A 21782-nucleotide genomic window follows, 5' to 3' on the forward strand; every position below is an offset into this window, starting at 1 on the left:
TTCATAGCAGTAAGTGACAAATAACTTTGGACAACTGCAAACTGTTTAAAATGAACTAGTTCTGTTTTTCACGTATTTAAGATGGAATAAATCAGGTAGAGCGCCTTTAAGTCTGTGAAACTTTATACAAAAAACATGAAAGAGGAAATATTTAGCAAAATACCTGAAATTTATTTAACAAAACCTAATAAAAGTAGTTAAAATGTGCAAAGTCTGCGTTGATGGAGAACATGAAATAGTATTGGCTGAAATGGATTGAAGCTTAAACAACCAAACTTTCCCTGAAGTCCATTTAAAACAAAACAAATATAATAAAATCTTATTATCCAGTGAAGTTGAGATCAGGAGAAACAGCAGCCAGAGTGTGGCCTGGGACTAGAGACCTGAAAAACACAAGACACAGTTACACCAATGTACAATTTTGGGAAAAGGGTTTTTAAATTTTTTTTAAGGTTCTGTTTTAAACATAACTGAATCTTTTGAGCTTTTATGTTATAACGCTGTTACCTCCTCAAAAACAGACCTGGAGGTTTCTTTCATTCACACATGTTTGAGTAACACTTTATTATTAGTCTGTCTACATCTCCAAAGCTCAAAATGCTCTGATCCACCTTGTGATGTCATGAAGTGGTAGTTTTCAAGTTAACAGCTCCTTTTACCTTTAGTTCAGTAGAGATTGGCAATTCCAGGGCTGAAATCATCCAAATAATTCTAGTGAAGGTGTAGATTAAAAACACAGTGGAGCACTTCGTGTATTACCACATTGCATCACAAGGTGGAACAGAGTGTTTTCTGTTTGAGGGAAGAACTCAGCCTAAATATGCAGGGTTTGTGTGTTAAACATGTGAATGAAACAAAACACAACTCCAGGTCTGTTTGTGATGAGGAAACACCATTATAACACAGATCAGAAATAGCGTCACATGGGCCCTTCAAAGTGCATTTAACAGATTTTCATGTTTTTCTAATTCTAACTTGTTTTTTTTCGGAGAGTTCCCGTGTGTCTTGTTGTTATTATAGTTTTACATCACTTAAGTGTCAGTTTGGGAGAAAAAAGTTTAAATAAAAAGTACAAAAGCACTGAGTTCTATGCAAAAGGAACACATTTTTAAACTTTTGTATTTATTTTTGTTGGTCCAATCATATCTATTTATAAAAATGAGTTAAGACCCTTGTTGGCTTTAGTCCTGGTTCAGTCCTGGTTTAGTGCTGGTTTAGTCCTGGTTTAGTCTTTGTTTAGTCCTGGTTTAGTGCTGGTTTAGTCTTTGTTTAGTCCTGGTTTAGTCCTGGTTCAGTCCCTGTTTACCTGACAGCGTGGTCTTCAAAGCCCAGGGCTGTGATGAAGATGTTGATGAGGACAGTGAAGAAGACAAACACTGTGGCCACGTTGTTCATTCGGTTGAGTTTGGCGTGTTTCCTCGCGTCATTCAGGTCGTACTTCGCTAAAACAAAACACAAAAATACACAGAACGAGGCTCAGTCACTCACCTGTTTGTTGAACTTTGACACGGGAACTTTTAATACAAGACCTCATGATGGTCTATGTCTAAAAACTGAGCAATAGGAACGAGGAGAGAAAGAGGAGGGAGGGAGGAGGAGAGAGGGGGAGAGGAGGAGAGGGGGAGGAGGAGGAGAGAGGGAGGAGGAGGAGAGAGGAAGGGAAGAGGAGAGAACAAGGAGAGGGGAGAGGGAGGAGGAGAGAGGGAGGAGGAGAGAGGGAGGGAGGAGGAGAGAAGGGGAAGAGAAGAGGTGGAGAGGAACTTTTAATACAAGATCTCATGATTGTTCTAGTCTAAAAACTGAACAACAGAAACGAGGAGAGGAGGAGGGAGGAGGGGAGAGAACGATGAGAGGAGGAAAGAGGGAGGGGGAGGGAGTATGTGGAGAGAGGGAGAGGAGGAGAGAGGGGGAAGAGAAGAGATGGACAACTTTTAACACAAGATCTCACGATTGTCTTGCTTTGCTTCCCAAAAATTGAACTAATTTCAAGACCATGTAAACCTGGATAGATTGGTGCCAATAATGTACTTTAATAAACCTTTTAGTATCTGATTTTTGATACTTTTGACAACCCTACCTTTATTATTATTATTATTATTATTATTATTAGCCTGATATTTCTAAAGCCTCGTCTTACCGATGAAGACGAGCAGCAGTCCGACGAGCACCTGTAGAGTGATGGACAGGGACAGGAGGACGATGAGGGGGGTGTAGAAGCGATACTGCGGCCCCACGTACAACACCGTCTTCAGTTGGGACGAGTTGGCCATTAGCAGAGCCACGTCCAGCATGCTCTGGGCGGCGCTTTTCTTCGTCGCATAGTGGTTTAAGTTCAGAGCACGACGAAGCTTCTGGTCAGAGGGGACCTGAAACCAGAGAGAGAATCATTTTACTAAGCTTTTTCTTTTCTAGTTTTGTAATTTTAGTGAAGGTTATAATTGGCTCTGTGTACAGTAGGACGCTAGCTAGCTGTGTCTCAAAGCTAATAGACATTTAGGGGCACATTTGGAGCTGAGTTCAATATTAGAAATTCTGTATCTTAGCAAATTCTGTACCTTAGCAACCAAAGAGCCAATCTGGAGTGAGGCTGTTGAAGGTAACGCCCCTTCCCTTAGCAACACTGTCAATCAAACCTGTTGCTAACGCTAGTAGGAGCAACCTCAGGGAAAGAAGGCACCTGATTTGTCGCTTATAAATGTTCATATCTTGATTTACGGACACAGTAGCGAAATAAAAACACCAGGATCATGTAGTGGGTTAATACAAACATTTTAAGACCAAACTGACGAGTCTGACAGCAGAAATTACAGATAGAGGAAATTACAGCTCCTTTATTTAGTTAAATGGAGGATTAAACAGTCAGAAAAGTGCGTTCTTTGTGCGAAACTGTGTCTGCATTTTTATGACAGCGGCAGAGGAACTTTTGCTTCCTTCACAAACTGCCACTTAACTGATATAAAACTATGATGAGTATTTACCACAGGACCCAGCTCACTAAACCAAACCTAGTAGTAATAAAAAAAAAATAATCTCAAATCCACTTTAAGCTAAAAGCTGTGTTCACACGACATCAGCACACTGTAGAATCCCTCTAGTTTAACCTGAGCTGGAGGTCAGAGGTCAGAGGTCAGAATCCTCAGGCTGGAGTTCTCTGTGTGACTGTCAGATGCAGATGTGTTGACCTGGTTTATGTTAATATCTCTGTAATTCCTGGGCCTATCCACATGAAACAGGACTTTAAACATGTTTTTATGAGTTTGGGATCAACTCCACAAATGTGTCATAGGCTTTTACCCTCAGGTTTAAAGTTCTTTCATAATAATAATAATAATAATAAAAATAAAAGAATAACAGCTCTCCACTTTATGAAGCTGCTGTAACAAAAAAAAAATAAAAATAATAATTTGTGTATTTGTGGATTGTCACAGACTGCAGTTCCATGCTCACTCTGAAGCTTCTAAATCTTAAAAGATCTACATTGTTTTGAGTTATAAATCAACCATTAAAATGTCATTTAAACAGCAAAATCCTCATGTGAAAACAGCCAGTCTGGACCAGGCCCTAACTCCCAAAATGACAACAAAAGTCTGGAAATTGATATTGTCTAATGCCCTCCCGTCCTCCTGTAGATCCCTGTGTCAGATGCCCTCCCGTCCTCCCGTAGATCCCTTTGTGTCAGATGCCCTCGCTCTCTCTGTGTGTGTGGTTGATGTGCGTGTAATTTTCCATTGTTTACTGTCACATGCCAAAGTGGATTATGTAAGTAAAAACTGCAGTTTGGCATGTTTCCCAGACGCCGTCATGCTTCCACACGTATGTTCAGGTGTGGCTGCAGTAAAAGGAGCAGACAGAAACAGGGAGTGGCACAACAATAAGGTAATACTCAGCTCAAAACATGAGTCAGTTTTTAAGTACTTTTCTAGCAGAATAATTTTACTCCTACTTGAGTAATATTTGTATTGAAGTAACAGTACTCTTACTCGAGTAAAGGTGGTTCCTCTTCCCACACCATACCACATTATGTGACTTATTTCATGTTTTATCCTTCTCATTCACTTCAAATTATAAATCAGATGTTACATCCTGACAGTTACTCTTTAAGCTACTCTTACTTGAGTACTTGCTTGGACCACTACTTGTACTTCTACTTGAGTAATATTATTTTGAATTCAAGGTAAAATCTTGATATTTTTAAACAGAAACAAAAATGAGCCAAGCTAAATTATATCCGAAGGAGCTGCAAGAAACTCAAAAGTTCAAACTATTTCATATTGTTACATAAAGCTCAAATCACTTTAGACTGTTTCACAGAGGGAAGAGGGCCCAGAATTGGGTGCTACCCCTGTGAGTGGCTGCTTCAGTTCTGGTTCAACATGTTCTAAATTCCCCATAGAGCTTCAGGACGGGGAGGGCCGTTTCAGTGAATGGGAGGCTTATTTGTTCTTTACTTCAGACGATGTTTCCAGAGGAGGAGGACTCGTCTCACTGCAGTGTCACTGTCTGCAGCCGTCTGAGCCGTTCAACACAGGAGCAGATCTAAAGTCACACCACGCATGAGACTTCAGTAAAAGACACAGAACTACCGCTGTGTTTCAGATGACACCACCACATTCTATGTCCTTTTATATGTACAGTCTATGTTCTTGCCCCCATCTGAGCGTACGACATCTTCACATTCTAAAATCTGAAAACCACCAATATGTTTGGGACTCAGTAATGCAATGTATTAATAGGTTGAGTTGGGCCTGTCATTTTAACACGTTTTGAAGTTAAATATATTGCTGAAGTAAATATAGGCAATATACGATGACACAAACTAACACACATGACCACTCACACAGACAGTCGCTCCCGCTTTTCTCCATCACTCGAGGAAAATTTAATTAAAATGCTAGCTAGCTTGTGACTGAAAACCACCAACCAAAACATGAACGCCCTTCGAGACAACTATTGTTGTGATTTTGGGCGTTACAAAAATAAATGAATTTAATTGAAATTGAATTGACTGTAATGTTATTTGAGAGGGACTTGTTTAAGAGCACAAATCAGCTCACCTGTTGTAGTTCCAGCTAAGTCTTTACGGTCAAATTGGTCAGATTAAAGTGCAACAGAGCTTCAGACAGAGCAGTGCCTACAGTTAGCATCACACCCCAGGGAATGTTGATGACATCAGCAGCAAAGTACCTTGATTACATTCTACTTTACCATGAAATAACAAATGTAGAACTTGTTCATTTCTATCAGTGACTAGAACCAAAACCTCACTGTGTTACAACACAACAACAAGATTCATTTTAGTGGCCAACCCCATGTTTTAAATAATATTGAGCTATCTAATGTTGTGATGTCATCTGAAAGCAATTTACACAATGTTATGTTTTGTCTGTTAGATTAACTCAGATGCCCTGCTCTTTACTACAAATAGAATGAAAAACAGTACCCACGTAATCACGTACACTCACCCTGGGTTTATTTGAATCAATGTTGTGCAAAGCAACAAGTCACAAACATGTCACCTGGAGGTCAGGTTTAACTTAGTCAGGTCTGACTTTAGATGATGTTTTAACTTGGTCCAAAGAGGAAACGTCCAGGGATTTTTTTATAGTGTGCTTCCTGTCCTCATTGTAAACAGCTGTATTTAGAGGAGAGAAAACACAACAACTACGAGGACTGAACCAGGACTGAACTAAGACCGAACTAGGACCGAACTAGGGACTGAACTAAGACTTAACCTGGATCGGACCAGAACTGAACCAAGGACTGAACTAGAACTGAACCAGGACTAAAGAAGGAACTGAACCAGGACTGAAGGAGACACTGGGCTGGAGACTAAACCAAGACTAAGCTAGAGTTAAACCAAGACTGAACCAGGTCTAAACCGGGAATAAATCGGGGAAGGAACTAGGACTAAACCTGGATCAAACTAGGACTGGACCAGGACTAAACCTGGGCTAAACCTGGGCTAAACCAGGGCTAAACCAGGGCTAAACCAGGGCTAAACCAGGGCTAAACCAGGGCTAAACCAGGGCTAAACCAGGGCTAAACCAGGGCTAAACCAGGGCTAAACCAGGGCTAAACCAGGGCTAAACCAGGGCTAAACCAGGGCTAAACCAGAACAAATTATAATGTTGTTTCTAATCATTTTCTGAACCAGAGGTCAAACTATTTTCACCCATATTAATTAATGATTGTTATTAACTGATGTTTCCCCACCAGTATATACACGTAAGACACCACAAAAATGTAACTGGCTTGTCTCCATGAAGATGTTACTGCTTTGCTTAGAATATTCTTCAGTATTGCATTAAACTGGTCTATCTTGTGTCCATCATGTTTCTTGTGTTATTATTGCTTAGAAACACCTTGAAAACACCTTTATTCGGAGTTTGACATAAAATGTGACTTTCGCCTTTTTGTTTAAAATATTTACAGATTTGTTGTGGGGAGGAAAACGCACTCGTTAATATTAGTTTAAAAAAAATTATAGTGTTCTTACCTCGGGATCCATCTTGAGGACCACATCTTCTCCTCCGTTCAAAGTGTGATCCAAATCCATCTGTTTAGACTGAAGTGAGAGAGATCAGTGTGTAAAGAGACATATGTTAAGAGAGAAAGAAAGGAGGAGGGAAGAGAGAGAGAGAGAGAGAGAGAGAGAGGAGGGAAGAGAGGCAGGGCTGGGAGGGGGGAGAGAGAGAAAGAAAAGAGGAGGAGAGAGAAAGAGGAGGGGAGAGAGAGGCAGGGCTGGGAGGGGGGAGAGAGAGAGGGAGAATGAGTGAGAGGAAGAGAGAAGGGAGGGAGAGAGAGAGTGGAATGATGTGGGAGAGCAGAGAGAAAGAGAGAGAGAGAGGAAAATTAAAAGAGAAGGGGAGAAGAGAGGGGGAGAAAGGGGAAGGAGTGAAAGAGAAGAAAAGAGGGTTAATGAGGAAAGAGACAAAGAGAGAGTTAAAGACAAAGAGAGGGAATGAGGGTATGAAAAAAAGAGCAGGAGAGAGAGTGATAGAGTTGTCTAAAAAGTTCAAAAGTGACATAACAAGACACTCAGGTTTAATAATTCAGGACACGCCCCGTTTCCTCTTTCACTGGAGTAAAAAAGGAAACGCTCAGCACAAAAGGACCTGGTTAAAGATTCACTCCAGAGTTTGAGCCGTGTGCAACATCCTCTTCAAAAACATATGGTGCCGTTTGGTTTCATTCATAAATATTTCACTTTTCCTACAAATGTAGGCACTCTCAAAAGATGTTGTCCCACACGTTGTTGCTACACTGCCGACACTGTTGTAGCCACAGCTGCCCCTGGGGCAGACTGACAGAGGTGAGGCTATCAATCTCTGTCATCAGCCCCTCCCACCACCAAACACTCACCCCTATCATACCCAGGCAAAGTGGAGTGATTTACACGGCTCCTTCTTAACAGAACTGTGTGCGTAGCCTGTGTCTCATTCTCAGTTTATGGACAAGCCTCATGTGAAAGAACCTCCACAATTCACTCACTGAGCTGCAGAGGCTGCACTAGCACTGAGTCATGACTGGCTGCAAGTGCTGGGTTATAGTGACCATTTAGATCAGAGAGAGGCATTTTAGGTTTAAACCAACTGGATTTCAGCTTTGGAACACAAATGAGACTCATGAGAGGCTCTTTCTGATTGGATAATCGCCTTAAACCAAAACACCAAATTATAACATAAACAACGTGGCATCGAGTCCAATGTTTTTATAATTAAGAATAAATCCACATTATTGTTTGTGACAAAGTGGGCCTTTGTCCCTTTTTAATATTACTATAATTTTGTTTGTTCACACGTATGTTAATTTTCAATAATTTTCCAATGTAAAACTAAGTAGAAGGTTTGTTTTGTTTAGTTTTTCAGTTAGTTTAATCACCACACACACTTGTTACTTTAAAGATATTTTATTTGGTTAAATGTAGTTAATTCAATTATTTTGTCAAATCAGTTCGATACCACAATCCACTTACCTGAATCTCCACATGGTCCAGACAAAGAGGGAGGCGTGCCCTATGTCGCCCATTTTACAGGTTTGGGTGTGGTCGTGGGCCAGACCAAGTAGAGGGGAGAACTGGTTTAAGTTTATTTCTTTGTATCAATGTCTGTATTCTGTATTTTGTTTCAGTGTTTTAAGTGTTTATAGATTATTTAGTTAAACACTATTTACTTAAGGGACTTGGGCCCTGAGAGATGGTTTTAATATAAGATACAGTTAATGTTATACCCACAGCACCTGTGAAGGACATGGTGTATACCAGGGGGAGGTGCTTCCTGTACAGGAGGGTATTTAAGCAGGGTTAATTAGACATTTAGAGAGACATCAGTGTAGCCAGGATACACGTGGAGGTTCTCCTTAGTTGTTTAAGTTCTGTTGCTTTGTTATGTTGAGCACAGTTAATTTTTTGTAAATATGTATTATTTTTTGTCCACAGTGTACCACAACGCTGCAAATAAATCTTGTCAAATGGGACTTTTTTGAGTCTGTCTCTTACTTCGACCACTTCGGGCCAGCTTCGCCACATTGTTATTAGTAAAACTATTTGATGCAAATATGTTTACCCCGTAGATGGGGACACAAATCGATCTTACATACAGTTCTTTTAGGCTTCTTTCATCAATCATTTTAGTCCTGTTTAGGCTCCATCTATTTGTTAGAACTACAATATTTTTACCTGTAAAGTTGTTAGAGTATTTTAAATCTAAAATCTTGACCAAAAACTACAACAAAGTAACGTTTCAGATGTAAAAATATTCCTTTCTGTTTTATCTGGAGCATTATTTTTGCAGTGAGTCTCAAATACTGCGTAATATTACCTCTCACTCAGAACACGTGACCACTGCCCCGCTCTGTGCAGTTTTAAACACATCCAGTAGGAGGCGGCGTTGTGCTTCTCTCGTGTTGTTCTGGGTCACTTCCGGGTTGTGTGTGTGCAGCTCTGATTCAACATGTCCGCCTCCGTGTGCCTCCGCTGCTCCGGGCTCCGTGGGGCTGTGTGGTCCGCCCTGAGGCTCCGTCCCCCGGCTCCAGGGTCTCCTTGTGCCGCGGCGGGTCTGCGGCTCTTCTCGGCTCCGGCTCCGGGAGAGACGCGGCCGAGCATCGAAGAATCAACCGCGGAATACAAGTTTGTGGAGCGGCTCATCCCCCCGAGCAAGGTGCGCCACGGAGCGGGCAAAGTCAGCACGTACCGCGGGGTTTAGTGTGGAAGAAATAAGATTTGACTCCAGGATATAAAGTACAGTTTATTAAAATGGGATTAACTGGCAGTTTAGCCCTCTCCTCTGCATCATCTGCTCCTTCTGACCCTCTCCTCTGCATCTTCTGCTTCTCTGACCCTCTCCTCTGCATCTTCTGCTTCTCTGACCCTCTCCTCTGCATCTTCTGCTTCTCTGACCCTCTCCTCTGCATCTTCTGCTTCTCTGACCCTCTCTCCTGCATTCTCTGCTTCTCTGACCCTCTCCTCTTCATCCTCTGCTTCTCTGACCCTCTCCTCTGCTCCATCTGACCCTCTCTCCTGCATTCTCTGCTCCTCCGACCCTTATTCCAAGTTTGGGAATCCTGTTCAAATTTCACAATGATAATAAAAGTATTTTATTTTAATGAACCCTGTACTGACCCTCCCCTCCTCCCCCACAGGTCCCAGCCCCTCCTCCCCACACCGGCCCGACTCCGAGCGGCTGGGTGCCCCCCTCCCCCTCCCCTCCCGACCTTCCGTACATGATCCGGAGGTCACGCATGCACAACATCCCGGTGTACACGGATGTAACCCACGGCAACAGACTGATTACCATCGTGAGGAAGGTGGAGGGAGACATCTGGGCTCTGGAGAAGGACGTGAAGGCTTTTCTGAAGGACGTCACTGGGAAAGATCTGCCCACACAAGTCAATGAGGTTACCATGACGCTAAAGGTCAAAGGGCATTTTGACCGCGAGCTAAAGGAGTGGCTGCTCAACAAGGGATTCTAGGCATTTGGATCAAGTGGCTGTTAAGGACTCCTAACGGGTGTTTTCTCATTGTATACTGCAAAAAACAATTCTGCATAAATTAAAGTGACTTGAATTCACAATACTTTTTTGTTTTGCCTTCAGTAGCGTTGTGCCAGATTGGCTCTTTTGGTTGCTACATTACTTGCGGTTGGAATTCCTAAAATGCAGCTTGACTCCAGATTGGCCCCTATAACTGCTCTGGCCTCGATGAGCTTCATTTGACTGGAGCTGAACACTGTGGGTGACGTCACACTCACTTCGTCCACTTCATTATACAGTCTGTGTTTTAAACTAGAGCTGCTGGATGATATTCACCTTCTCCCATCAGTCAGCCTCTGTTTGGGTAATTCCATAACTGTTACCTAGCAACCAGTGCTGGAAGAAGTACTAAATTTTGTTACTTAAGTACAAGTACAGATAACAATAAAAGTATTAGTAAGTAAGTAAAACTGTACTCAAAAAGTAAAAGTATTTCTTGCAGGGGTCTTGTAAAGCTTCAAATGTATTGAGTTTGATAAAGATTTGTGCTGAATTTTGCTTGGTTTTATTTGTATATTTTTGTTTACTCAAACTATGAACATGTTAAAAATAAGCCCTTAGCCTTTTCAGCAGGTCTCAAACTATAATAAAAAATACTTTTCAGTCCAGTTCAAAAATGTAATGGAGTAGAAAGTTCAGATACCTGCTCTCAAATGTAGTAAAGTTAAATTTAAAAGTATTCACTATAAAACATACTCAAGTACAGATACCTAAAAATGCAACTCAAGTAGAATTCTTACTTAAAAATTCTACAGTACTGTAGTCGACTACTTTTACTTTTACTTTGATACATTCCACCACTGCTAGCAACCATTATGCAAACAAGGGCCAGAACCTGTCTAAATTACACAATAATTACAATTAAAAGAAAAGGCAACACCTTTATTTTGTTAAATCAATGTCTAAACAGTCAAAAAATAAATAATTAAAAAATATATATTATGTTTATATTGGCCACATAACGTTTAATATGGTTCACTTTGAAGGAGTTTACTGTAATTGTCCTGATTTGAGAGCAGGCATCTGTACATATTACAGTGGGTGCGTTTTACTTCTACTTGACTACATTTGAGAGCAGTATCTGCACTCTCTACTCCACTACATTTTTTAACTGGACTGAAAAGTAAAAAGTACTTCTCATATGATTTGAGGGGTTATTTTTGCCATGTTAGTGGTAACATGCTGAATAAAGTTTTTAAGTTCAAGCTTCGGCTTTCAGCAAACAAAAATAAATACACAAAATTCATAAGAAAAACTAAGAAATGAATTTGTATTGTTACTGTGACTAAAATATCTCTCTCTTTTGAATCTATATCAGTGCATTTAATACTTTAAAGAGCCCATATTACACTCTGTTATAATGTTGTTTCTTCATCACAAACAGACCTGGAGTTGTGTTTTGTTTCATTCACATGTTTAACACACAAACCCTGAATATTTAGGCTCAGTTCTTCTCTCAAACAGAAAACACTCTGTTCCACCTTGTGATGTCATCTGGTAATACAGGAAGTGCTCCACTGTGTTTTTAAACTCCATACACCTAGTTGTTAACTTGAAAACTACCACTACATGACATCACAAGGTGGAACAGAGCATTTTGAGCCGAGCTGTGAGTGCAACAAAATACAATCTAGGTATGTTTTTGAGTAGGTAACAACATTATAACGTGACTTAACAAGAGTCAATTTTGTGTAATGTATGACTTTTAACAAATTAACAACACTTCTGTGAAATACTTTTACTTTTTTAGTCTTTAAATACATTTTAAACACATACTTTAATATTTTTACTTAAATGTTTTCCAGGTGATACTTTTATATGAGTAAATTTTTATCACTGTATCTGTACTTGGGTGGGGGAAGTCTGCTATTCTCTACTTAGACTACTACCCCTGTAGAGTACTTCACCCACAATGCTAGAACTAGAACACAGTACTGTTTATATACTGTTGGCCCCATGTTTGTTATGTTTAATGATTCACTTGGTTATGCCTAGTTGACAAGTTTGAACAAATCTGAGCTATTTTGATGACCACAGTTTTAAAATTAAGTCCTTTTATTAGCTAATTTTGTTATTTCATATCCATCCACCCAGTGTTTAGATTTTTACATATAAAAGTTGTACAAATAAACATTTTTTTCTAAGTATGAAGCAGTGACAGGAACTCTCGATAGCGTCTAGTCAGCTCCTCCAACTGGTCGGCTGCAATGATCAAAACAAAAATAATAAAAAGATAAATTTCTCTCATATTTTAAATTTGTTTTGAATGTTTGTTTGGTTTTGACTTACGCAGCGTGTGCTTTTCCCCTCTGCTCCAGTACCGCGGCTGGGTCTGTAGTTGGTGCACTTCCTTTGTCATGGCCTCAGACGCCTCCGAAAGTTCATTTAATATTTCTAAATCCTGCAAAAGAAAAAAGCACGTTGGCTTGTTGACTTGTCATCATATAGACACCAGGGCCTTACGTTTAGCATGACATGTGTAATGTAATAACAGATGCTGGGAGTTTAATGGAGGCACAATCCAATAGCTAATCCACAAAATGACACAAGATTTGACCACTGACTGATTAAAGAAGTGGAGCATTCGGCTCCAGTCAAATGAAGCTCAGCGAGGCTAGAGCAGTTATAGGGGCCATTTTGGAGCTGAGTTCCATATTGGGAAAACCAACCACGAGTATCATAGCAACCAAAGAGCCAATCCAATGCAAGCATGCTAGCAGGAGCAACCTCTGGGAAAGAAGATGCCTGATTTCTCTCTTATTAAATGTTCATACCTTGATTTACAGACATAATAAAGAAAAAAAATCCCCAGGAAAAATGTAGACTGGGTTAATATGAACAGTTTAAATGACGAGTCTGACAGCAGCAGTTAAAGAGAGGGGCCACAGTTTTCTAATGTAAAGTGAATTGGAGCGAGCGTCGATGGAGCCAGAAGTGCGCCCATGAAAACTTCCTATTTGCAACGTGGCGGCTAGCGTTTTAGCTATGTCTATTTATATAAACACTCTATAGTTATGACAGACAAAAGCCCAGGCTAGCTTCCACCTCCGGAGAGCTCCCCCACTTGTCTCATTAAAAGAACTCAAGGGTTGTCCCCTCCTACCACCAGGTAATAATGGCAATAAATGTATTCATCGCCGTGGAGACGAGCAGGTTACATGTTACAGACATCTGTGTAATCCCTCAGTGGTCCAGGTAGGTTCCATAGTGTTCCATGGGTGTATACTAGTCTATGTGTCTTATACTTGTTCTGATACAGCTCAAGATCATTCTAAAGATATTCAGGAAAGGTTCATTTCTGTCCTGTCAATGGGACTTTTTTAGTATCAATACCTGCTCAAATGAGTATCTAGTTTTGATACTAGTTTAAGCATTGATTAGTATCTGATTTTCGATACTTATGACAACCCCAGTTTTGAGCAACATCTAGAACTGAATAAATACAAGATAGGCAAGTGTAATCCCTTACTGTGGAACATTCTAGGTAAAACAATAGCATCTCCATGGATACAAGCAGATGGTGTATCCTCCACCAGAAGTTACATAGTGGACCATTAAATAAACTTAATATTTCAGTATCTCAAATGTTAAATACCGTATTGCAGGCAGTCATCAGTTTGTACACCCTCTTGAAAATATTGGTCTCGGGGCTCAAACTAGGGGGCGCTCTGTTGCAGTAGGATTTCAAATCAGTTTCATAAATGTGTCTGAACGCTGCCATCATCTGGTGAAGGTCGCCCGCTGCGACTCTCAGCGCACTCAAAGAGAAGACACCAGAGCTCTGTGAATCTTTCAGAAAATCACACTGGGGAAAAAAAACAAGATAAAACTGTTGAGATTAATAACATTATAACTTAGGGGGGAATTTTTTTTTTATTACTGTATTGAATTTGCAGTAACGTTACGCTGGGGAGTGTAATGCATAAAAGTCTGTGGTGGAAAGGTCAGCAGTTGCCATGGTGACAGAATGCATACATTAGCAAAAACAGCCAAAAAAATTTAAAATAGTCTGAAAACTCCAGAAAAAATACAAAATGGGTTTAAATAGCCGATTTTCAGGAGCTGGTGATCAATCGGAGTGTTCATGGTCCTGTTTAGGAGTGATTTTCAACAAAAAGGTGAGAGTGACTAATGTTATTTTTAGTTTAACAGCACAAATCAGCTCACCTGTTGCAGTTCCAACTAAGTTGTGAGCAAAGCTCATATTAAAGTCTACCTTCAGCTTCAGACAAGACAGAGCCTCTAGTTAGCTTCCCCTCCCCAGAGGATGTTGATGACAAGTATCACTAGTTCCATCATTATCAAATATCAGCTGTTTTTCTCTACCTCGGTCTTTAGCTGCTCTAAGGCCGTTTGAGTTGAAAGCAAAAGAGCCGTGAGATCCAGAGTTTCTTCTTTGGACGGTTTCTGAGGTTTAGATCCTTTTTGTGAAACCCTGAAACAAGAACAAAAAAAAACATTAAGTTTGTTTATTCAAGTTGGGAGTAGGGCTGGGCCATATCTTATTGCTGGTGATGTGTCGTAATATATTTGGGTTTTATATGAAATGTGGAATATGGTGAAATTGTTGTATGTGCGCTGCAGACAGATCGTGGGTAATGCTAATGCTAAAGCCCAGAGTAACTTAAACACCGACTGTGAAGGCTCTGCAAAGGTTTGTATCAAAACTGTCTGTTTCCCCACCAGGGGTACAGGGACTACTTTGAAAGAACTGTGGAACTGATATAGCATTCATATATAAAATGTTCCTTGTAGTAGACTTGATAGTTTTTAATAATGTTTTTGTATGATAATTTTGGCATAAATATCATTAAAAGATGAAAGTATAATTGCCAATATTGTAGTAAATTATATGATATAACTACTAAATACACACAAGTACAACCGCATAGGGGGTACTCAGATGCTTAAGATAGTAAAGACTGGTCTAATAGAGTGAGATCCACGTGCATTCCGTATCTGATGTGCGCAGGCCACGGGTCCAGAGCTGGTCTGATCATGTGACGGAGCTGAGGCAGGTTCTCTGCAGAGTACAGCTCATTCAGGAGGAGCTCCGCCTCAACGTTTGGTTTGGGGTCGGAGTCTGGACTGGGGTCAGAGTTTGTGGAGACGGGTATTAGACTCAAGAGCTGCTTCAGGAAGACCAGCTGACGCACAGGACTCTGGGAACCCTATAGAAAGAGAATACCAACATATAAAAAAAAACAAAAACATTGACATATTACACTGCCTAAACCTTTATTCTAGGGATGTTACAATGGCATTGTCCTTTATTCGGTTGTCAGAAGTATCAAGTACATCAAGAAGAATATCTTTAGAAAGATCTTGAGCTGTATCAACACAAGTATAAGACACATGGATGAGTATACACCCATGGACCACTGCGGTATTACACAGATATAAGGCCACATGGGAATAGAAAACAAAGTACTACCATTTAATGTGGAAAATCACATATATTGTCTAAAGAGTGTTTTTATTATCACCGTGGTATCGGTATCAGTATCGAGTCTATTCCTTAGAATCAAAATAGAGTTTGAAATTTTTGTATCGTGACAACACTATTCTTTATCATTATTCTTTTATCATAACATTTTATTCTATTCTGAGATTGTTGAATGAACCACGGCTGAGGATGGTTCTTCTGAGGGTTTCAATTAAATAAGTTAAAGTATGCAAAAAATATGCGTAAAAATCAATTCTTCTTTACTTCATTGTTTAAGTGATTTGTTGAAGACTTACCCTGATCAGATCCAAGTCCTTAGCTTTACATAACATGAGCTCTTGTCCCAGCAAAGCCATTTCTGATAAAAATTAATAAATAAAATTAGTCATGAAACATTGAACACATGTTTTATATGACGCATCCCACAGTAATAGTGTGTTAGTGACCACAACGGAGCAATACCTTTAGTCATTATTTCAGGGTCTCTGGGTTTCGCTAACAAGGCTTTAGAATTCAGGAAGTTTGGGTTTATACTGTGTAAAGACAAGAAAAATATTAGAATCATATTAAGGTCAGACCATTGTACTGTCCCCAAAGGAAGCCAGGGACCTTCAGTTTGGCAGAAGGAGACCATGCAAACTCCACACGGCCTGGGAACCAAACCTGGGATCTTCTTGCTGTGAGGTCAGAGTCCACTCTACCACTAATTTTGAAAACGTGTGTAAGGCTGCTATTTTCTAACACTAGGGATGTGATGAGAACAACAGAGATAATTAAATATTATTATGATGAATAGATCTTTACACATTTTGCTTTGATTTAATAAATTGGTAAAAGCTGCACTAAGTTTAAGACAGGGGTTTACCTTATATCAATTGATCCCTTAATTACAATTTCATGAAACGCACGAGCCTAGTCTAACATAATGTAATCTGAGTGAAGTCTAGCTTTGGTGGCATTTTGAGACAGATCCTGTCCTCTCTGTACCTGCTGCAGATCCAGGTGAGTATGTCTGTACGATACTGAGAGGGAGAGCAGAGCAGTTGGAGTATACTGTCCTCCTCCTGCAGGAACAGACCTTCCATCAGGGGACAGGAAACAGCCTAAAAGCATACAAATACAAAAATATATTATTAATATGGGATGGTAAGACGCTTTCAACGCATTAGCCATTATGGCAAGTAAAAAAATAAAAAAAATAAAAATCTAAATCTCGACACTAATAACTGATACTGATACTGAAACTATTATGGAAACAGGATTTGGACAGGTATAAGGAAAGGAAAAAAGAATCACATAAATTGAGCTAAATTTGGTCTTTTCGAAACATTTTTAGAATGTTCTTGAGTCTAAAATTGCATTCAATTTCATAACATGACATTATAAGTCAATGAATTATACCAATCAATGTTTATTTCAATTGGACAATTTGGCAAAAATCTGTGAGTTTGTAGTTCACTTGAACTGTAGTTCAACTTTTATAATGCATTCACTATAGAATGCACTGAGGACACACATTTTTAGACCAAAAAACGACTTGTTCTATCGCCGCTTGTATGTAACATTTAGCAGAAGCACACGTGCATTGGTTATTTCTCTCGTTTTAATTAAATTACGTGTTTTACCTGCAATAAACTGTAAACTTGACGGGCGAGTTGTTTTTCTTTCGAAGCACCCGCCATTTCTAAACAGAACCACCGTCGCTCGCTTATGACGTATATAATTGTTTACATTTCTTATGAATGGAAAAATAAATGTAAAATTATATTGCAGTAAAAAAAAAATCCAGTTTTAAATCAATGGAATAATGTTATAATGACAATGAAAGAGAAAATAGGAAAAAAAAAAAAGTCGCTTAATGTTTACGTCATATCCGGGTATCCATGGTAAGCGCTAACTAGAACAAAATGTGAAACGTTTCTTCTAAAATTTGCGTTTTGACTGGACTGTTGTTGTCAAGAGCTGTAGATTCTGAAGCATTTTGTCTTAAGCCAACGAGATTTATCCCGTAGTCTGCCTTAAGTGTTGCTTGTGGTCGTAAAAATGAAGAAAAAGGGCACCACGGGGAAGAAGCGGCATGTGGTGGCGTGGATCAACAAAACGGAGTGGGACCAAGTGCTGGAATATCTGTACTCCAACGACACGAGCCTGCAAAAACACGCTCTGCACAGGTAAATATCAAAAAGAGAGAGGTACAGATTATTATAATATCACTCATAGTATCTGTACTCACTCTGCACAGGTACCAGGCATTATAAGGAGGTACATTATAATATCACAGGATTATATTGCTGTTTTCATGCATCACAGGTTTCACGTTTCATCAATTATTTCCTCCTTACTTAGAGTCTGTCTCCAGTCTTGAAGACACAACGTCAAAAACTGATAATGGAGGGATTTTAAGTGCCAACCCCTTGCATTCAAATTTGTTCCTGTGAAATATATATTTGCAATAAGCAATCCTCACTCAAAGTCACGTCTTGCCGCTATTTGAAAAATGCATGCCCGATTAAGCCGCTGTCAATACAACACAAATCAAGCACTTAGAAAGACTTCAGTGACAAGTCATTTGTGTGATTCCCCAATATCCATATGCACAACCACTCAATGATAATGACTATTTAATGCTGACCCCACTGAAGCACCGGAGGAATTTGGCTTTAATGTGCTAAACTGTTATAAAGCGCTACCCTAAACCCTCTGGCCAATGTGTCCAACTGTCAAACCTACCAATCCCAACACGAAATAAAACTCTCATCCAGCTCACTTTACAGCATCCCGCCAGTCGAGCTTTGGATTGTCACCTTTTATATTTTTATTTTTCTAAACTTTTAAATCCTGTTCTGGAGCTTTGGGATTGTCCTTCACTAAAATGTCTGTGGAGAACTGACAAAAAGAATATTTTTGACCTAATATTCTAAGAGTTAACTTTTTTTTACAAAGATTCTAAGGCCAATGTGTTTGGGCACAATGATTCTTCACCAAGATGGAAAAAATCAGTAATTATGATGTGATGGGCAATGGGTAGAAGAGGATCAGAATTATCATTTTGTAGATATGCTAAATTTGAGGAACTTAAGGTCAAGGTTATTTATTTAAAATTAAAATAACTTCCTTCAGTAAATATAGGAGGTGTAAAAGAAAACTTTTTAAGGTCAAACTAACAAGAAGACTAACATTAAAAAACTTATATGTGTAGTATTTATAGAACAGAGTAAGATTTTTTTGCTTTTGTGGTTAATTTTTACAGCGTATAGCATGTTTTCAAACATTTCTGTAGGATTCTTCAACCCTTTCCATTATCCATGTAAATATTTGGATATTTGTTTTTTCCATACCTAAAAGCTGCAAAAACATTACAATATTAAAATAAGAAGGTCAGAAGCCATTGAGTTTTTGTGCAATACTTGAACCTCCAGAAACCAAAACATTTACAAGCACATTTTTACACTTCAACCAGTATCACCCCTCACCCTCCCCTTTACTCTCTCCTTAGGATCTCAGCGTGGAAGTCCCGTTATGCCGACAACACCCCGGTGGCCGTAGAGTGTACTGCAGATCTGGTGAGGTGTCAGGTGCTGGACAGGTGTGGGCATCTGAAGGGCCATGAGCTGGCTCTGCTCTATGGCACCGCGATGATCCGATTCATCAACCTCATCACAGAGAAACAGCAGGGACGAGTGGCACGGCCGCTCCGGAGACTCGCTGGTGAGTTTGGAGAGAGGGAATGATTGTGTACAATTCAATACAATTCTGCTCAGAAGGTTGGAATGTTGTACAGAGGCACTAGGACAGGTCAGCATTTTATGGCAGTATTTATCTTTTAACTGTCAAAACTGCAGATGATTGACTTGGTTTATGGTTAATATCTCTGTAATTACTGGGCCTATCTACATGAAACAAAAACTGGCACAAAGTTCAACAGCTTCTCTGTCAGTGTAAATGAACAAAGATGATTATTTATTTATTTCTTTAACTAAAGGAGCAGGGTAAATGATCTGTCATCTGCTTTGTGACACTAAATTTGGTCATATCACCTTGAGTATTGTTTTGTTTATTTTACAAAATTATTTTGTGACAACACCACAATTTTGTCTGTTTAGAGAATGGAAACATATTTATGGAATGCATTGGGTAATTCACTGCTTTGATGATGAAATTGGGTGTATTTCATATTATGTTTGTACTGGTTGTGGTTTAACAAAGAAATTCTATTGTTGAAATGTATTTTATTCTTTAAAAAATAGTGATTTATCGTCAGTTTTAATATTCATATATCAAATCATGAGGATCCCTGTAATTTGCAGCCTTAATATTGTTTAAAAAAAAAAAAAAAAAAGAAAAGAAAAGCTCTCAGTGAGTTGTTCAAACCTTGTATCTATCTGTTTGATATATTAAAGTTTTTTCTCTTTCCCTTTTAGGTAAACTCAACATCCCTGAGTGGATTGTGGATCTGCGACACAGCTTCACCCACAGAAAAATGCCAAGTATAAAGTGGTGTCGGAAAGGCTGTAAAACAGTTTTGGATTGGCTTCAGCAGGAATACTGGTCCAGACAACTCAGCGACGGTGACTGGGATTCTCCATCGGATGCAGAGGATGACGACACGTTTAAGGATGAAATCACGAGACAAAAAGAAATGGAAAACTACAAGAAGGTTCGTGAGATCCTGATATCCTATGAAAAGGAACAGTACCAGGTTTTGGAAATTGGTGGTGAGAATATGGAGAAATGGCCGGCCCCTTTTGAAGACATGGCCTGGATCTTAGCAGAGATTAAACAGTCTGCGTTGGAGTCTTCCGATTTGCTAGTCGATGTTTTGCTGGAAGATGGATTTCTGGTGCCAACATTGGAGCAGCTTGAGACTTTAAACTGTGATACGTTCAACAATGCAAGTCCGCAAATTCCACAGTCGTTCCTACGGTTTTGGCTGCCTCTCCTCAAGATGCTAAACTCTCCCATGTTTATACATTTATTTCTCGAAAAGCTTTTTGCAGAGTTGAAACTACTCGGCAACGAACCGAACGACAACAGGGCGTACTTCATCTCCGCCTGGATCACCGAAGTTATTTTGTGCAACAGCAAGAAATCCGACTTCCATTTTGAGACGAAGGGCCAACGAAAAGCACGTTTGAAAGACAGAATTTTTGTCAGTAGAATTCAGCTGAGATGGCAACAGCTTCTCACTGCGTGCATGGAGGCTCCTTCTGCTAGCACCCCACACTTGCTAAAGCTAATCCTAAGTGATATGGAGCACCCTCTGCCCCTGGAAACCCAAGAAAATTTGCTAACGCTTTGCTCGATCTATACTCAGCAATCAGAACCAGCATCGCCAAGAAAAGACCAGCCAATTTACACTCTAGAAAGCCTGCATGACAAGCTGCAAAAATCCAAACAACGGCAAAAGAATATGGAACGGAGCAGTACCAATCGGGAAAACAAGATGTCTGAAAGCGACGCGGAAAAGGTTAGGTTGCTAAGAGGGTCGCCATGGCAACTGTGTACCGAAAATGTGATTTGGAAAAACTATCCTCTCGGCAAAGTTCCTGGACAGTCTGATGATCCTTCCTGTCTCATGTTGGAAAATTATTCCTTAATGGCAGTGTCGGATCAGCCCATGGAGCTGGAGTTACTGAATCACAACATCACAAAAATGCCGCCTGCTTTGAAATCTGAAGGACTGGTTTGGACAGCAACGGATGTCGAAAAACTTAAGTCCGGAATAAAGCTTTTCTGAAATGTCACGGTGGAATGCTGTGTTTCAGATGCCCTCCCTTCCTCCTGAATCCCTGTGTGTCAGATGCCCTCCTTTCTTTTTGTATCCCTGTGTGTCAGATGCCCTCCCATCTTCCTGCGTATCTGTGTGTCAGTGCTTGTCAGCTTGATATAAATAAGTATGTTACACATATGTGGATTTTTCTGGCTCCAGCTGCATCTCCATCTTGAGAGATTTATTCTTGTAAACTGTTCTGTTATTAACTTCATAAAAAATATTCTGTGTTACAAGTGGGATTAAGGCACACACACAAAGCTTGTTTTTTGTCCATTAAAAAGTACTTAAAAATTAACATGAACATGACGGTCAAAAATCTGTCTGCAAACTTGTCAATAATGAATGAAAAGAGCTTTACAGGAGTGGGTCAATGTGGGTAATGGGTAAATGTTTTTTTTTTTTTTTTCCTTGAGTCGTTAATAGAATATCTGCATTTATTACACTATTACACTATTACATTCTTCTGTTTCCATTTAATTTCGTGGCACAGTAACTTTATGCTGGACACTCTCCCACGTTTATATTTTTGGACAT

General features: G+C 39.7%; 4 protein-coding genes across 4 annotated transcripts; 2 read left to right on the plus strand and 2 right to left on the minus strand.

Annotated features, from left to right (window-relative positions):
• Positions 1–210: 210 nt before the first annotated feature.
• Positions 211–6560, minus strand: si:dkey-93l1.9 (uncharacterized protein LOC562339 homolog). The gene is made up of 4 exons (XM_033970256.2): positions 6497–6560; positions 2138–2366; positions 1307–1442; positions 211–383 (listed from the first exon to the last, which is right to left on the minus strand). The coding sequence occupies exons 1-4, from the start codon at positions 6554–6556 to the stop codon at positions 323–325; spliced, it is 486 nt and encodes a 161-aa protein (XP_033826147.2). The 5' UTR covers positions 6557–6560; the 3' UTR covers positions 211–322.
• A 2371-nt stretch (positions 6561–8931) lies between these two features.
• Positions 8932–10519, plus strand: mrpl49 (mitochondrial ribosomal protein L49). The gene is made up of 2 exons (XM_033969875.2): positions 8932–9158; positions 9640–10519. The coding sequence occupies exons 1-2, from the start codon at positions 8952–8954 to the stop codon at positions 9967–9969; spliced, it is 537 nt and encodes a 178-aa protein (XP_033825766.1). The 5' UTR covers positions 8932–8951; the 3' UTR covers positions 9970–10519.
• A 1372-nt stretch (positions 10520–11891) lies between these two features.
• haus7 (HAUS augmin-like complex, subunit 7) lies at positions 11892–17167 on the minus strand. The gene is made up of 9 exons (XM_055223271.1): positions 17101–17167; positions 16463–16578; positions 15938–16008; positions 15772–15833; positions 14976–15200; positions 14356–14436; positions 13625–13834; positions 12319–12430; positions 11892–12231 (listed from the first exon to the last, which is right to left on the minus strand). Exons 1-9 carry the CDS (start codon positions 17155–17157, stop codon positions 12170–12172), a joined length of 996 nt encoding a protein of 331 aa, XP_055079246.1. The 5' UTR covers positions 17158–17167; the 3' UTR covers positions 11892–12169.
• A 161-nt stretch (positions 17168–17328) lies between these two features.
• Positions 17329–21589, plus strand: las1l (LAS1 like ribosome biogenesis factor). The gene is made up of 3 exons (XM_033969657.2): positions 17329–17646; positions 18972–19183; positions 19897–21589. Exons 1-3 carry the CDS (start codon positions 17519–17521, stop codon positions 21210–21212), a joined length of 1656 nt encoding a protein of 551 aa, XP_033825548.1. The 5' UTR covers positions 17329–17518; the 3' UTR covers positions 21213–21589.
• Positions 21590–21782: the final 193 nt, after the last annotated feature.

Source organism: Periophthalmus magnuspinnatus, chromosome 7 (genome assembly GCF_009829125.3).
Source record: "Periophthalmus magnuspinnatus isolate fPerMag1 chromosome 7, fPerMag1.2.pri, whole genome shotgun sequence".
In the NCBI taxonomy this organism is placed as follows: Eukaryota; Metazoa; Chordata; class Actinopteri; order Gobiiformes; family Gobiidae; genus Periophthalmus; species Periophthalmus magnuspinnatus.